This window comes from Lissotriton vulgaris, chromosome 1_1 (assembly GCF_964263255.1).
Source record: "Lissotriton vulgaris chromosome 1_1, aLisVul1.2, whole genome shotgun sequence".
NCBI lineage: Eukaryota > Metazoa > Chordata > Amphibia > Caudata > Salamandridae > Lissotriton > Lissotriton vulgaris.
The window spans coordinates 401,423,769-401,442,077 of NC_141685.1; the positions used below are offsets into that span (position 1 = coordinate 401,423,769).

At 44.0% G+C, this 18,309-nt stretch overlaps 1 protein-coding gene across 1 annotated transcript in view; it reads left to right on the forward strand.

Moving 5' to 3' along the window:
- Positions 1-18,309, forward strand: part of FAM151A (family with sequence similarity 151 member A) — a 91,688-nt gene that overhangs the window by 19,513 nt on the left and 53,866 nt on the right. Inside the window, exon 5 of the mRNA XM_086925121.1 lies at positions 1,014-1,153. Within this exon, the coding sequence (XP_086781247.1) occupies positions 1,014-1,153 (140 nt within the window). The remainder of the gene's footprint in view (positions 1-1,013; positions 1,154-18,309) is intronic.

An 18,309-nucleotide genomic window follows, 5' to 3' on the forward strand; every position in this document is an offset into this window, starting at 1 on the left:
ATAAACACTTTGCACCGCTGCAGGTCACAAAAATTCATGCAAAGTCTTGATAAACTATTTCTTTTCCAGTACAATCCTTTTTGCGTTGAAAAAAAGCCATAAAGTAATGCAAATAGAGCTTTGTGCTGATTTGCGTTACTTGTGCCAAGGAGAGATGCCTTGGTGGATCTCTCCTTGACATCTCGCTGCATCAGGCATTTGCAGACTAACACCCATGTTTTTCAAACAAAACTCTATCTGCTTAAATTGGTAGACATTGTATGAATATGGTCGAACAGAACCCTTTATTATTTTCTGAAACTCTGTGATAAATGTACCCATCTTAAAAGACTGGTTTATAGTAGAAGCTGTGTAGATTATATTAAATCAACAAATGCCAGTTACAAATGCGCTTGCACTTTAGTTATATAACAAATACCCTTAATTAAGATGGCAAATAGTTAAATTCTGTCCTCTGTCAATCTTCCTTCGTGTTCAAATATTGTAATAAGAATTATTTGATCCTTTGGGGCCGATGCAAGGAATATTTCTTTAATTTTTATTTCGAACATCACTGACAAAGATGTATGTGTTTGTATCTTTTATGGTATTATCAACCGAAATAAAGATTTTATGAACAAATGTACCCATCCCCATGCACCTTCCATAAGCTGTCTCCTGAGAATGCAGCCTCTGCCCTGTAAAAAGCCCTAGCCCCCAATGCAAACTTTAAATTAGGAGTTTCCTCTATTGATCTGTCTGAACCAGATATTTAGGCTATTCCTAAGGGTTGAATATACATTTAATTCATCTAATTGGGAATTCTTCACATGGTCAATGGTTATTCCAAAAGTCTGATCTGTGCCTCCTGTTGAAACCTTAGCTAGAAGGACCCACAATTTGTACTTGAAGAGCATTATGAACCGGTCCCCCAGAAGTACTTTAGAGTACCTTGAGGTCCTTGACATGGTTTTACTTTGGAAACTCTGCTGCTATGCAGCATTGATCTTTAAGTACTGCTTTTCTCTTTTTAGGTACAGCATGACTCTGTGGCAGGGGGCGAAGGATCCCATCACTGTGGAAGATCTTCTGTACATCAGAGATAACAGTCACCCTGAAGAAGTTTATTATGATATTAATGAGCCCATCCTCTCTCAGTTTAAAGAAATTGCAAGTATGCGTTCATGTTCTTCTCCATTTTTCTTATTCATGCTTTCATTATTTTCAGCCAATGTTTTTACATTGAGACATGGAGTGTTAAGAGATTACACATACCAATGAATGAATGTGACCATCTTTAGTGCAGATCCTGCACAGCATAGCAAGAGGGGGGTCAGGTCTGATTCTGAGTGGGACAAATGAGGATGACAGCACCGGTAAATACTGGCATCATGGGGGAGATATTTATAGATTATGGTAAATAGTTCCTATTCCAAGTTATCTTTCAGAAAATGGGAAATTACATGCAGAATTAAATTTTCATACCGCAAATGTCAGCATTCCAATGTATGTCTGGAAAATTGTGGGTAATGCAATAATTACTACAGAACTTCGAATTTCTATGGGTGCAGGAACGCATTACGGAATATGGCATTCAACACATCACTCCATAGTGGATCCTAAATGATGTACAAAAATAGAGCAAAATGTAGTGCAAAATAATGACTACTGTTGGGTCGGAAAAGTCCTCTGCATGGTAAAGGACATGTACCCCTGCTCTGAGTGTCTGCTTCCCTAATGCTGATTTCTGTTGTCAGAGGGAAACACAAACCATGCATGCGCACCAGAACATAGGCCTGTTGCACGGTTTGCGGTCTTGTTGGACTGGGAGGGGTGCCCAAAGCGCTACTCTCATAGTAATGGAACGCTTCAGCTTTCACCAGGAGTTAAGCAGCACAGGTATGGTGGTGACAGCATACAGTTTAATGATCAGCAGGAGTAAATAGGTCTTTTTTACCCCGTGTCACTGGAGTGAGGCATACAGGCTCACTCAGCTTTTTAAAAGTTCTGCTGCATGTGCTTAACTCACCCTGGGCCTACATCAGTTAGAGGTAGAGCTCTACGCAGCACAGGAGTGTTGACTGCGCTGGATTTATGTGTGCCTGGGAAGGGTACAGTTCAGGGGTAACGAAGTGCTGTGCAGTACATGCATGACTAGAGCAAGTATTGAGTGTCTGTATGACTGCAATGAAAACATTACATGAGAGATGTCGTATTGTGCAGTGCATGCACAATGCAAGCATGTGCTGTGGGTATGTGTCCTTGCTAGAAGTACAATACATGAAGGGTGAAGTGTAGTGCAGCGCTCATGGTAAGTATGCAAATAGCACACCACGGCACAATATAGAAAGGTACAATACTGAGCTGTTCGAATGGCGTAACTCTGTGCATTGGATGTATATGCGCACAACACATGGAGGCGACAGTATCGGACAGCATGCATGATGTGTGTGTACACTGAATGCAAGTGTTTCTGCAATGATACATTACATAGAGGACCTTGGGTTCAATTTTGGGAAGCCCAGGCCTGCCTGATGAAGACATGAGGAGTAGAGGAATCTCCCCTGACAGATTTGAGTATTGCTATATTCCTGTCAGCTTGGTGGAAACGCACAATGAAGGAGGAGAGAGACAGAGGGAAACCCCAGTGTACACTTCAAATTTGATTCAGTGATTGATCAGAAGGAAAGGGTCTGGACACATCTCAGGAAGGAGATTGGGCTGATGAGGGAATCATAAAGAGTAGGCCTGTGAGCTTGGGATTAACATTTTAATGCACATATCAATCACTGTGGCTGACATCCAGGTGTAAACTGTGGTCACCATGGCCTGTGCTGTGGGACGATCAGCTTCAGAATCACTCCCGCTGTGACAGACAGCCTTTCAAGAGGAAGAAGCGAGAGTAAAGTATACACTTCAAAATAAGCAGAATCCCAACATAAAATTTCAAAGACTCAGACCCTAAATCACATTTGGAGTCTGGAAGTTGACTATATGAAGGGAAGATTGAGACCCCAGAATTTGTCATCTGCCGAGCAGCCAGATGGGCTGTGTGATGATGGGAAGATCTGCAAGGCTTATGTCAATGACCAGGGCAGGTGGCCAAGGCCTGTTACTCTCCCTGCTGGGTGAAGGGACATGATCCAGGGAAACCTAGACCACCTGCCCTGGAGCCCCGCACCTGTCTGCTTGCCAAGGCGAGCGTTGGGCACGAGGTCCAGCGGGGAGACCTACAGAGAGGACTTGCAGTGGAAGTGTGGGGAGTTGGCTGTGCATTGATCTGGTCATTGGTCATGTACAGGAGTGAATCAGCAAACCCCACATGCCAGCAGAGGGCCACCTTGGACTCAGCCGTGCATTGAGTACCATGAAGACGCCAGTACTGCCTTGTTGACCCTATATACCAGAGTGGGCCACCGTAGAAGTTACTGTGCCGACAAAGCGCCAAGACCTATGTGAGCCTTAACATCAACCCTGTATGCCTAGAGAGGCCCCTGTGGTATAGGTGAATGCACAGGAAAGCTCAACACTTTGTCAGCGGCAGCTGCAGCAACCCCATATGCAAGGTGGGGCTGCTGGTACCAAGTATTGCCAAGTTCAGGCCATTGCCCAGCAAAACTGAAGCAGAGCCCTGCAGGTCGAAATCCGAGACCTGTCCGCCAACCGACCCATGGACTCCGGAGAACGCAGAGAGGACTTTGCTCTTTCACTGGGACCCAGTCTGGAGCACACAGATCAACTCCCTCCGCCGTGCTGGGAAAAGCTGAACTTAGGGGTCAACAGAGGTCTGGAGCACTTCCGATCTCTGTTGCGGCTGGAACCACCGCTTGGGAGAGAGCTTGCACCTGCGGGGTGCTGCCGCCTATCTCTTGAGCAGCCAACCTCCACAGAGCAGGACCAGAGCATTGTAAGTGCTCGCAGTGAGGGCACCCAATGAACCGCTGAATGCTTCTGTCATGCTGGAGCGTGTAGTACTTGATTTGGGCCTGTCAGGCCCCCGTGACTCGCAGAGGCACCATAGACACTCTGACTATTTCTTAAGAGTTAAAGTGGACTCTTGAGTAAGGCCTACTAGTGAGACTTCCCTGGATACAGCCTCCAGTAAATGAGGAATAACCCCAACAACACTGCCAGGAACAAATGTGGGACAGGGATTTGCCAAGTAAACACTAGACTCCTGACCTCAAGGGGATTTTGTTGCTGCTCATGAATGTTGTATTCTTCTTGAATGCAAAGAGTTAACAAGTATTTGACTGGACACTGATTTACTGAGTGCACTTTGTGTTATGAGTTGCGTTCACTAACCTGTATCTATACTTCCCCTGAGGGAGCTTTTGAGTTCAAGTGCATAAGAGGTTCTTGACTCAGTTGCTCAAGATCCATAGTAGGGCGGGCCCCGGGATATCAGGAGTAAAAGGTCTCAACCACCACGGTTGGGCCCAGTAGCCCCTGTGTGCCCCCGGCATTTTGAAAGGGATTCTGACATAAACCCAAGGAGAAATGTCTAATTAAGTCTTTTACACAATTTTTCCTCAAACACTCAATAGTCTGTGACATAATAGATGATTTTAACTAATGGTAGAAGTTCCCTTTGCATCAGAGTTCCTGTGATACTGCATCTTCCCAAACACGTTTGAAGCTACACCGTTGTCTTAGTGTTACTGAGAGACATAATCTGTCACAAAGTGCAGACTATCCCCCAAGTTTGATTAAAATCACTTTCTTGGCTGTGTGCTTGTTGGGTGATCGATAAAAGAGACCACACATTAATTTCACTTGGGTGATTGCATTTGGTCAATAAATTATCACTCACACTCCTAGAAAAAGCAGGGTTCAACCATGCATATTGGGCTTTAAATGTTAGCCTCTATTGTAAATGGAACTAAAGAAAAGACAAATCCAGGAAGCTCAAAGTCCTGTAATATGCTCAATTAGCTAAATATAATCAAGCCAGTTATATAGTCAAACAATAATACTGACATTGTGTAATCAATTAGTATAGGGGTTGAATACTGTTGCGATGGGAATATCTCCTGCTCGGTAAGCAGGCGAGTACCCATGTCCCAAGTGCCAGATTGCATGTGAAAGTGATATCTGACTTTTTGTTTGGCCCAGTAACTATGCTAACCTAACTTGTACACAGAAGCTTAGGACAGTTCATGGTAATGTGAGGTCCAGAACCGTTTTTCTGTCTTTGAGGGGTACACCAAGCGTGCCCTCATTGCTAGCATAGAACTAACTGTCTGTGTCCTGGGTTAGTCACCTAAAGCAGTGCTTCTTTTATGAATCATTAGTTGTGATAAGGCATTTTTCTATGTCAGCAGTGACAGCTTTCTACTGCTCCCACTTGAGTAACATTCCACAGTAGTGAGAATCCTTGACCCTTGAATTGACAATGTTTGTGTCTCGGGAGCGTGTATGCGCAGTGGATGCGTAGCACATATGTAGTAGCAGGACTATGTGTGGGCTCAGTGGCAAATTGAAGCAAACCTCCTGCTTGCTCCTGGGAGGGGGTAAAAATACTGGTTTGTCCCTTTTGGGATGAGGGCGTGGCCAATCAGAGAGTGCAACATCTGCACTACTTTATTTTACCCCAATGGCAAAAACCCTGGTGTCAGACCAGGGGAAGTTTTGGGGCACTCTCGCCAATTGTGACAAATCTCATATATGCCCCCAAGGTGTGGTGGGGAGGGGGGATGGGGTGGGGCTTAAAAAATGCCATTGATCTTACAACCACCCTAAATGAGAAAAACAAGTTTTTATGTACCACTAGTACAGAGACCAGTTTACCTTCAATGTGCCCCTGAGGGAGGCAGAATGCCTCCTAAACACTAGGGGGTTCAAAATGGTGCCATAACTAAAAAAAGAGGGTGCGGCCTACCCTGGCATAAAAAATCTAAACCCCATCCCAAAAGGAGCAGTAGTGTATTTCTTCCCCCAGGGGAAAGAAAAGAGGTTTGTCTGATTTGGGAAGTTACCCAAAACCTGCCCTGGGGGTAGAAAGTCCACCTGAGACCATGCTTTTTGCCCTTGGGGCAAAAGAAAGCGGTGAGGATACTGCAGTCTGGCATTGATCACACCCCCAACCCACATGGTACAAACCAGAGTGCAACACCTGCGCCACTTACTTATGCTTAGTAGGCTGTCTGACCCCCCCGGAGAGGCAGATTGGTGGGATTTACCCCCATTAATCCTCTGGCTTCTTGTTTATAGTGGTCGGGCCCCACGCCTAAATCTATTTTTATATTTAGACCCTGGTGTCTAGTGTACTTTATGGCCCCCAGGGAGCAGATCGGGAATTTATTTATTTATGCGTTTTTATATAGTGCGGACTTTACCCGAAGGCGTCAGAGTGCTTCACAATAGGAACAGTAATGATACATGAGGAGAAAATTACAAGTGAACAAATTACAAAAGCAGACGTTAAATTACATGAGGTAAAAGTGACAATTGTGAGCAAGCAACATACATGAGGTAGCAAACAGTGCATTACAGGAGGAAAAAGTGACAAGTGTGCAAGTTACAAGAGAAAACAAAGTACAATTAGAGGTATAATAAAGCAATATATGCTAGACACTCATGCACAAGAACAAACGTTACGTAGGCAATGGTGGCACTTGTGCAAGTATCAAAGCAAACAAAATGTGAGAGGTAGCAAACAGTGTGTTACAAGAGAAAAGTGCGTGTGCATGTTACAAAAGAGTACCAAACACAGGTACAAGGATAAAACTGCAATAAATGACAAACTCTCCAACCACAAGAACACACTGGGAAGGCACTTCCATAGGAATGGAGAATAGAAATTTCAGTAATGGGAGGTCTTCCTTCAGATAATAGAGAGGGCGTGAATTACTTTTGGAGGTGTCTTTGGAGAAGGAGAACTTTTAGGTCCGTTTTGATGGCCTGGGAGGAGGCGGTGGTCCGGAGCTGATGCGGAAGGGAGTTCTAGATTCTCACGCGTTGCCTGAAAAGGATTGGGCCATCAATCTTTCCTTCTTGGAAGTGGGAGGTTCAAGCAGTAGATTTTTCGCATTACGTGATGGTCTAGAGCCTCCTGAGAGTTTTAGTTTATTCGCCAGGTAGCGAGGAGAGGAGGCGTGCAAGGCTTTGTGGGTGATACAGGCAGTCTTGTAGATAGCTCTAGCCTCGATGGGAAGCTAGCAGAGGGTGGATAACATCGGTGTGATGTGGTCGCTTCTTTTGGCCCCATAAATGAAACGAGCTGCTGAATGGAGAACAGATTTAAGGGAGGACAAGTGGGATTTGGGGAGGTCAGTAAGAAGAAAATTGCAGTAGTCCAGTCTCTGGAGAGGACCAGCGATTGCACCAGGGTTTTAAGGTCCTGCTCCGGGAAGAAGCGACAAATTCCCCAATGAAGGTGCAGTTGGTATCGAGCAGACTTTGCAATGGAATTGATGTGGGAGATTAGATTGAGTTTTTTGTCGAGTATGACACCAAGGGATTTTGCACTCTCGACAATGATAGGTTTATTGTTAAGTAGATTCATCTGATCCATCCATGATTGAACCGGGGGAGGAGAGAGTGAGGAGGAGAGGGGGAGGAATTCACTTTTGGAGGGATTCAGAATCAGTTGATGTGTTGACATCCAGTTTTGAATGGAGTCGAGAGTAGAGCTTAGGATGGAGAGATCGTGAGTGGAGGCAACCTTGAGGTAGATTTGAGTGTCGTCTGCATAGAGATGATAGTGGATCCCGGATTTACTTAGGAGATTTCCTAGTGGTTCTAAATAGAGATTGAACAATGTGGGTACAAGTATAGAGCCTTGAGGAACAACATTACCTACCGCCACAGGCGATGAAAGACTGTTCACTATTTTGATCATTTGGGATCTATTAGAGAGGAAGGAAGCAAACCTTTTAAGCACAGTGCCCTTCATGTCCATTCCCTAGGTTGGGGAGGGGGCAGAAGGACTGCAATTATTAGAGGGGGAGAACGCACCCTTGCCCAAGGTCCTACTCCCCCAAAATCCCTTGTGTCTAATGAGTGGATCCCAGCTTGTGTATCACTCTCCTGTGCTAGCAAGGACCCACTGGCTAGATATATTATTGGGAAAGGGAGATTCTCTCCCAAGATAATTAGTGCTCAGAGGCTGAGATATGCCCCTGAGCACTGATTTAGTGAAAGTCATTACAGAAAAAGAAATACTCAAGCTACTAGGGAAGTTCTTCCTGAGCAACCCAAGCTAAAAATAAAATAAAAGACTCTCTCTGGTGTAGAGCACAGAGGGGCATTCAAACACCTCCCCAGTGTCAGCCAATGGCAGACAACGCCCTGGGGAGGCAGTGCGCCTGTCGGGCTGGACTGTTCCCATGTGGAGCAGGGTCATGACTGATTTGCATTTGTCTGTGTCCAAAATGGCGTGGCAAGCAAAAAAAACAATCGATCAATTCCAGATCTGTGACTGGAGGTGAATGTTTGATTTGTTCAGCATTCCATCCATCATCTGTTCTTTTTGCTTTTGTCGCCCTAAGTGGAAAGGGTTTGCCCAGACATGGATCCCATGCTGACTGTGCCACTGGATTTCAGCTAGCCTGGCTGATGAGGGGTGACACCCCAAAACTGGTCCGAGGATGCTTGTTTCCAGTCCACAGAGGACCTGGCCTGGCAGTTCGGGCTGGACTGTTCCCATAGGGTGCAGGGTCCAGACTGATTTGCATATGACTGGGTCCAAATTGGGGTGGCGTGGTGAGCAAACAAAATTATGGATTAAACACAGATCTGCGATCTGGGGTGAATGTTTGATTTGTTCAGCATTTAGTCCATCTGTTTATTTATTTATTTATAAAGTTTTAAAATAGCGCAAACTTGATCCCGAAGGATATCCAAGCGCTTTACAATTTGTGGCAAAGGTAACAAATCAGAACATGAGTCTAACATGGGGAATCTAATGGGCATTGAATCAACTAGTACAAACATAACGGCTCAATATAACCTGAGTGCACGAGTAGGAATGGGCTATGCGATGGAGCATAGAGAGATATGGGGAGTACGTACGATCCTTTGTTCAGTAAGCCTATAAGAATCGACATTCTCCCACTTGGCTGCAAGCACTCATGACAAAAAATAAATAAAAAATTTGAGAAGGAACAGATTTTTCCATTTTTTATCTGATCTTTTCTAATTTAGTGTCTTGGCTGCTGCTCAAACACTCGTCTTTGTCACTGCAACATTTTTCTTTTTGCTTTTCTCTTCTCAAGATCCTGCAGCATGCATAAGTTCCGTGGATGCACTGGTTGATGGTTGGTTTGCTCCATCCACCTCTCTGACTCTCGCAAGACATGTATTTCCTTTACCAGGTCATTGAGTAGAAAACAAGCTCTGGCAATGCCAGTAGCTCTGGCTTATTATTTAAAGTGCCTTTTATGTGATTTATGAGTTTAGGCAGTCAATAAGTCATCATAGATGCACTCTGTCACTCATCTTTACTCTCATGCATCTACACATCCATCCGCTGACTTATTCCTGCACTCCTCCTTTGACTCAACCCCAATAAAATACACATAAACTCAACAACATATGCACGATAAAATAAAATAATAGAAGTAGAAAAAAGAAAACCTGCTGCTGTCTAAGCATGATGTACATATGCTTGCAATAATGAAACTAAACATAGCAGCAGGTTTCATTCTTTCAGAGGTATTGTAAATGGCCTTTTGCTGTTTTAAAGTTCCAGCATGACCACTACATTTACAACCAATGGGTTGGCCATCTTGGAATGGCAAAACATTGATACACTTGCATTCCACAGTGAGCTCCTGATTTAGAGGAAGTGGCAATGTGGAATGCGACATCTGCAGATGAGATGAGCAGCAAGTATTCCGTTAGCACTGCCTGGTGAGCCATACTATCCTCTTAAGGAACATTAAAATAATAAGAGAAGCAAAAAAATGAAAGGGGATTATGAAGGTAAAACATTTAAAACTGAAGACCTGGTCAACCAGCCCTGACATAGAAGTGCCCTCTTTTTCAGGTGGATCTATACATGTGATCAGAAAATGCCATCAAAGAGTCAAAGACTGATGTGTGCTGAACCATTACCCAATGGAGTATGCTGTCATGGATGGAAGCAGATTGTAAATGACACTAAGACAACCAGTGGCAGAATAGAGTTGACCCGAAGGCCTTTTATGCATCTATATGGATATCTATTTATATATAGATGTTTTATTCAATTAAAAAAAATGTAGTACAAGTTCTGGCAGACAGCTAAGAAGAGATTGTTGCAAGAACTATACCAGTGTAAGTCTTCTACGCCTAGAGTTTGCCATAGGACATGGCCAACACCATAATAATTTCCTACAAAGGCAATCTGACGCATTTTGTGTAACAAAATAGCTATCCTTAGGCTTTAATACAAATAAATAACAACCTACCCTTAAATACCTATTGACTTTAACATATGATTTTCACAATCAACATTTCAGACCTTCTGCCGTCATCATAACTTTTTATTATAAACAAGTAGGCCTAAAGCCTTCATCATTGACTTGTGAACATAACCAACTCGAGCCTACTGCACTGATCATAAGCCTTTCCACAAGCAACCATCAGATATGCAGTAATACAATTACAAATATATCCAAATACAGTTGTCAAAGTAATGTAAATTCTCTTCTAATAGAATCTAAAAAGGATTACCATAGTGGAAAAGGTCTAGGACCTGGTTTTTGTCTCGGGCTACCAATTCCAAAAATTCTTGCCTACTACGTTAATCTGAGAGATTTCTTGTAATAAATTACCGCCCTACAGGCTTTAGCACAGTGTAATAGCAACCCACTCTTAAAGCCTATTGTCTTTAACATATGCATTTCTCAATATGTAAAGCCTACTTCCTTTGTCATAACTTTCATTATACACAGATCACACTTTAGGATTCTGACATAACTTTTCCCAGTGAAATAATAAGACCTCTCGTTCTTACCAATGGCTTGACACTATATACAACACATGCCTACTGAGGTGCACATACGGTGGAAGCCATCAGATAAACATTAATAAAATTACAAATATACAAAATAACACTTGGGAAAACAATATACAGCCCCTAACAATAAGGCCTAACAAGAATCATCACAGTGAAATTCTAGTCTCAGGGTTCATCAGAGTGAGTGCCCACACAAAACCCTTGCTTTGGTTTAACACAAAAAATGAGCCAGGCCTACTCCCTTTCTAATAGCTTTTTTCTAATAAACAGTCCAGAACTTTGGCATCTACATAACATTTCCCTGCACATCAACCACACCTACAGCTGTTACCATTGGCTTATCACCATAACTAACCCAGGCATACTATCCTGGGTAAAAGCTTTCCCACATGGAATCCACCAGGCATACAGTCATAAAGTTGCAAATATATACAGAATTACAGTTGACGAAGCAAAATCCTACCTGTAACAGGACTTTACAAGGATTCTCACAGTGCAAATATTTTATAACTAGGATTTGTCAAAGGAGGTTTCAAACACCAACAACTTAGTCTACTAAAGTAATCTGTAGGAGTCCATGTAACAAAAAACTGATTCTGTAGGCAATTCATTTAGAGTAATAACAATGTAACCATAAATGCCTATTGACTTTCAGATATGTTTTTCACATCAATATGCCAGGCCCTCTCTCTACCTTTATAATAAGTAATAAGGGCTCTATCATTATTATTGCCTTGTTACCATAACCAACTGAAGGCTACTGTACTAAACACTAGATTTCCACAAAGCAACCCTCGGGTATACAGTCATAACAGTGCAAATGTATACACAATTATAATCACAAAAACAAAGTGCGGTTTCTCCTAGGAGAGCTTACCAAGGATTATTGTAGTGCATATCGTCTATCCCGATGTTTTTTTCAGATAGATCACCAACACCAAAACCCTTGTCTACTACGTGAATCTGTGAGTCCATAGAACAAAATACCTCTACGGGCTTTAGCAGAGCTACCCATTCTTAGAAGTCTTTAACATATGTGTTTGACCTGTCCCTTTTTGCAGGTTTATCCCCAAATGTTTTGCCTTCCTCACGTATTTTTTGGACCCTCTTTTTGTTGGCTTTAGGACTCTGGGCACTTTACCACTGCTGATCAGTGCTAAAGTCATGTGCACTCTCCTGTAAACATGGTATGATTCGTCTACACTTGTCTGGCATATGTGCCTTATTTAAGTCCCTAGTAGAGTGGTATCCCATATAGCCAGAGCCTGAAAGTTAAATGATGCTAGTGGGCCTGAAGCACAGGTTGCGCCACTCACATATTAAGCCTTTGAAACCTGTCTCAGGCTTGCAACTGTAGTGCCTGCACATGTGCAGTTTACTGCCACATTGACTTGGCATTTACAACTACTTGTCAAACCTGAAACTTCCCTTTTACTACATATAGGTCACCCCTAAGGTAGGCCGTAGGTAGCCGTTTGGGCAGGATGCTGTGTAGATAAAAGGTAGGGCATATGCCTTTATTTTGTAGCATGCCCAGGCAGTGACAATCAGTCTATTTGGTTTCTCACTGCTGTGAGATCTACTCCTCTCATAAGCTAACAATGGAAATTCCCTTAAAGATATTTAAGTAGTAATTCCTGATATGAAAGGAGTAGCACTGCAATGTATGAAATAGTGGAGATAAATCCTGCTTATTGGTGTAGGTGGATTTTTCATTACAGTTGTAGAAATGCCACTTTTAGAAAGTGCAAACAAAACAGGTGATGGACAGAATGTGGATCAATGTCACACATTCACCCCAGTCCAAAGATCTGGGCCCAAATCCATCGTTTTTTTGCACTCCACACCACCCTGGGTTAGACAATGGCGATATGCAAATCAGCTCTGACCCTGTGCCCCATGGGAACAGTCCAGTCCGAACTACAAAAGCCATGTCCTTCCCAGAACGGAATCAAGCATCCGAGGACCGGACCGGTTTCGAGGTAACACCTCTCATCAGCCAGGCTAGCTTGACTCCAGTGGTGTGGAGTGCCTGGGACCCACGTCTGAGCATCCCCAGCGCACTTATGGCGGCAATTGCAAACAAAACAGGTGATGGACAGAATGTGGATCAATGTCACACATTCACCCCAGTCCAAAGATCTGGGCCCAAATCCATCGTTTTTTTACACTCCACACCACCCTGGGTTAGACAATGGCGATATGCAAATCATCTCTGACCCTGTGCCCCATGGGAACAGTCCAGTCCGAACTACAAAAGCCATGTCCTTCCCAGAACGGAATCAAGCATCCGAGGACCGGACTGGTTTCGAGGTAACACCTCTCATCAGCCCGGCTAGCTTGACTCCAGTGGTGTGGAGTGCCTGGGACCCACGTCTGAGCATCCCCAGCGCACTTATGGCGGCAATTGCAAACAAAACAGGTGATGGACAGAATGTGGATCAATGTCACACATTCACCCCAGTCCAAAGATCTGGGCCCAAATCCATCGTTTTTTTGCACTCCACACCACCCTGGGTTAGACAATGGCAATATGCAAATCAGCTCTGACCCTGTGCCCCATGGGAACAGTCCAGTCCGAACAACAAAAGCCATGTCCTTCCCAGAACGGAATCAAGCATCCGAGGACCGGACCGGTTTCGAGGTAACACCTCTCATCAGCCCGGCTAGCTTGACTCCAGTGGTGTGGAGTGCCTGGGACCCACGTCTGAGCATCCCCAGCGCACTTATGGCGGCAATTGCAAACAAAACAGGTGATGGACAGAATGTGGATCAATGTCACACATTCACCCCAGTCCAAAGATCTGGGCCCAAATCCATCGTTTTTTTGCACTCCACACCACCCTGGGTTAGACAATGGCGATATGCAAATCAGCTCTGACCCTGTACCCCATGGGAACAGTCCAGTCCGAACTACAAAAGCCATGTCCTTCCCAGAACGTAGTTCCCAGGCACTCCACACCACTGGAGTCAAGCTAGCCGGGCTGATGAGAGGTGTTACCTCGAAACCGGTCCGGTCCTCGGATGCTTGATTCCGTTCTGGGAAGGACATGGCTTTTGTAGTTCGGACTGGACTGTTCCCATGGGGCACATGGTCAGAGCTGATTTGCATATCGCCATTGTCTAACCCAGGGTGGTGTGGAGGGCAAAAAAACGATGGATTTGGGCCCAGATCTTTGGACTGGGGTGAGTGTGTGACATTGATCCACATTCGGTCCATCACCTGTTGTGTTTGCATATTCCGCCCTAAGTGCGCTGGGGATGCCCAGACGTGGGTCCCAGGCACTCCACACCACTGGAGTCAAGCTAGCCGGGCTGATGAGAGGTGTTACCTCGAAACCGGTCTGGTCCTCGGATGCTTGATTCTGTTCTGGGAAGGTCATGGCTTTTGTAGTTCGGACTGGACTGTTCCCATGGGGCACAGGGTCAGAGCTGATTTGCATATCGCCATTGTCTAACCCAGGGTGGTGTGGAGTGCAAAAAAACGATGGATTTGGGCCCAGATCTTTGGACTGGGGTGAGTGTGTGACATTGATCCACATTCGGTCCATCACCTGTTGTGTTTGCACTTTTAGAAAGTGGGTATTTCTATGAGCTTATGAACCCTTGTACTTAGCAGCCTGACTCCAATCCACATTTAGGGCAGAGTAATAGCTAGGCTTTGTGCATACTTTCCAGACAGCCATTAGGCAGGGGAGTTGGGGTGTAACAGGGTTGTTACAGGCAACTCAATTCCATTTGTGTACACCTGAAAGTTCAGGCTCAGGTAACCATACTGCTGATGGCTCTGGCAGCTAGACAAATAAACAAAATAACCACATCTGCATGGAGGGAAAGCTCTTTTGTCTGTGGAAGCACAAAATGTCTGGCCAACCAGAACATGTTCTCCTAAGTACTAAGATAAGGGAAGATTCAAAGCCCCTCTCTATAGTATTTCTAAAAGCTGTTTTTCAGGTTGATCACATTACGTCTGCACTGTTAAGCCACACCTAAAATAAGTACTGCGGTACCCATTAGCTTTCCCTCAACTTTTCTAAACTTACTATTAGAGGATCCTTTTACACGTTTGTGCCTGGCAATAAAAAAACAATGACCTTTTGTGGAAGATAATAAAATGTCAGCATTTTAAGCTTCTGCAGTACTGTGATACAAAAAAAAATACCACGGTAACAATGTCTCCCACTAAAATCAAAACTATCATTGATTCCTGCCATTGTACTATTGTACTTTAAATTAGTTCTTGCCTCATTATTTTCATTAGGGATCTGCATTTGAATACAACACTAGTGCACCAACACTTCACAGGTGCCCAGCCCCCCTAGGGCAACCTCTACCCAGCCCCTCACGCACCCCCACACACCTGCTCCACATGGCCTTTGACCTTCGGCCTTCCCTGCACCAAGACCTCCACCGCACAGAACCCTCTGCAGGATATCAACACATCATTCACAAGTATTGCATTTATTTCACTCTTCATGATTCAGTCTTAAATTTGCTTTTGAATTGGATCTTTGACTCCTCATTCTTTTTTTATTTTCATGCATGTGTTATTCAGGGGATCATTTTTCTCAATACATTTTTTCTACCTTTCCTTTTGCATTTTGTAATGCTATGTTTGGATATTTTCTTCTCTTAAATCTTTCAAGGCTTTCCTCCAGTTCTAGTTAGTATTGTTCACCTGAGTAACAATTTGGTCTAATCCTGAGGAATGTACTCCATACATAATACTCCATTTAAGCAACTGAAATGTCTTTATCTGGTGAAGGGGGGTCTGAAGTATTCTGTTCTCTATATAGACATTTATTTCCAGGAATGTTATTCTCTCTTTACTATTCTCATAACTAAATCTTAAATGTAGATAATTGTCTTTTAATATGTTAAAATGTTCTTGGAATTCTTCAATTGAGCCATCCAATATGAAATAATGATTGTCAGTGCAAAACAACTGTAATGTTGTTTTGTTGACAAATCTCTCCTTTCTTTCACTCCAAGCAACTCTTTGTTACCACCACATCATGGCCTTAACAGTTCTATTTAGGACTTCAATAAAGAGGAAGTAGTTGTTATTCAGACAAGTTTGTAACATCTCCATGAACATTAGTTCATGTTGGTACTGATCAATTTATCTATCCTTTAAACTGTAATTGTATATGCTGTCACCAGTGCTTAATTTGAGTCGGTGGTTTCTGGTGCTCGGCACTGGCACTTAATTGGCAACACTGGCACCTATAGCAGACTGCACATGGTGGCGTTGTTTGTAAGATGTAGAGATGAGCACAACAACGGTTGAATATTAATCCAATATCCTTTAAAAACAATGAATACCTGCGACTAAGCCATTCTTAAAGTTTTGGGGGCCTGGGATGGTCTGAATTATCAGATTTGTAGGAACGTTATGGAAAGTAGTTGTGCTGGTGCTTTTATTGCCAATGTTGGCAATGGCAATGGATGGCTTAAGTTGCAATGTCTCCTGAAGAGGCACTTATGTTTCTACAAATTAGGCACTGTCTGTCACCCCACATTCATTTGAGTTGATTGTATACAGTGAGGTTGCATCCATTTCTGCGAATTTATCGGTCTTAGCCTTTTGACCAGAGAGGCAAAGAAATTATCTATATAGTTTGCTTTCTTCTTAAACAGAGATCCTATCAATAAAATTATAGGTGTCCCTGGAGGACATCTTTATTCTTTTGTACCTTTGAATGAAAGTAAGCTGTTGGGATGACGGAAAATCTTGCAGATAGTTATACTAGTGACGGCTCCTCTGCTAAGGTGAAGGAGCATCGCCCACTGCTCACGGAGCAGTGTACAATAAAAAATAATATGATAACTGAAGTTATTATCATTTTATTTTTAGTATAGTGCGGGTGGGGCTTGGCTCCCCTGACGTCAGGGAGGAGGAGTGGTTGCTGCACTCTAAAGTGCGCATGATGCTTTGACCAGCCGTCTCGGGCCAGCCGAAGCATCATGCGCCCTTTGCATGTTCTCCATCCAGGAGAACATGCCCAGGCCCACAGCCCCTGTCTGAGCGCAATGCTTACCAATCCCATTGCTGCATTGCAGTTTTGTGATTGGCTGTGGGGAGCCTGGGTGCTTCCTGGAAGAGACACGACGTGGGAGGAGGAGAAAAGCGCGCTATCAGGTAAGTGAATTGCAATTTTTTTATAAACTTCCTGCCTCCCCCAGGCACCCCCCCCCCCGCCCATCCCCATACCGTATCGGCGCCACTGAGTTATACTCCTCATCTAATCATAAATACATTCTTTTTCACACTAACTTTGTAATAGATTTTAATCTTTTTCAATGGATTCTCAAATATTGTACTACATTTGGATTTGTCTGTAGGTTGTTGCAGAGCCTCTTTTTCATATGTGTCCACACTCCATACCACAATATTTTTGTGATTATCTACAGGTTTTCTTATGATCTTTGGATCTATTTGTAAGTTATTGAAAGCTTCCATGTCCATTGAGCTTACATTTATTTTGTTTAGCTGATATGCATTTTTATTGTTAGGCAATTTATAAATGTAATTGCTTATCACTTCTCAAAACAGATCTATTTTTTCCCTGCTGGCATTGCCACTTTTTTTCTCTTGCCTTCATCAAAGCTTGCCAGATAGTGATCTATGGGCATATGTTCAAGGAGCTATCGCTGCGTTAACGGCACTTTATCGCAGCCAAAGTCGCGATGAATGTATCGCCCCATTCACAAGCTGTTGCCAACAGCCCATAGCACCAGTTTACCTGCGATCGCACCCACAAAAAACATCTTCACAGATGGGTCCCGCAACTATCACTAATAGGATGCAGAGTAGGCGTTCCTGTGCAAAAAGCCGCGACAACAACGATCCGCCTCATTCTCAACGACCAGCCAGATCAACGACACAACCATAAAAAAATGCGAAAAGGCGCGTTAGCAGCAGGAAATTAACACCTGCTCTGTCCTGGTGTAAAGTTGGACAGTAGCTGGCACCAGACAAGGGAGCCCAGTCCACAGCCACACCTGAAGAACAACAGATGCAATGGAGCTACTGATCATGCAGCTCGGAGCCCCAACAGGCCCAAAACACCCACCGCCACCACCCCCAGGCCCGCCACCACCCCCGGACCCTCCCGCACCACCCCCCCCAGACCACCACAGAGGCATTGCAGACACAGACCGCGGACCTTCTGAAAATGCACCAGCCTCACATACTAAACACCAGAGTATGTCATTGCCCACTACAGGCTCAAAAGAACAACCATCCTCTGCATCCTGAACATCATTCCCCACAGGCTGACAGTACTAACACAGTGGATAACCAAGATCCCAGCTCAGACAGAGCTGCTGGCTGTACAGCACCTGGTGGCTTCCTCAAACCTGTCCTGGATGCCATCATCAGC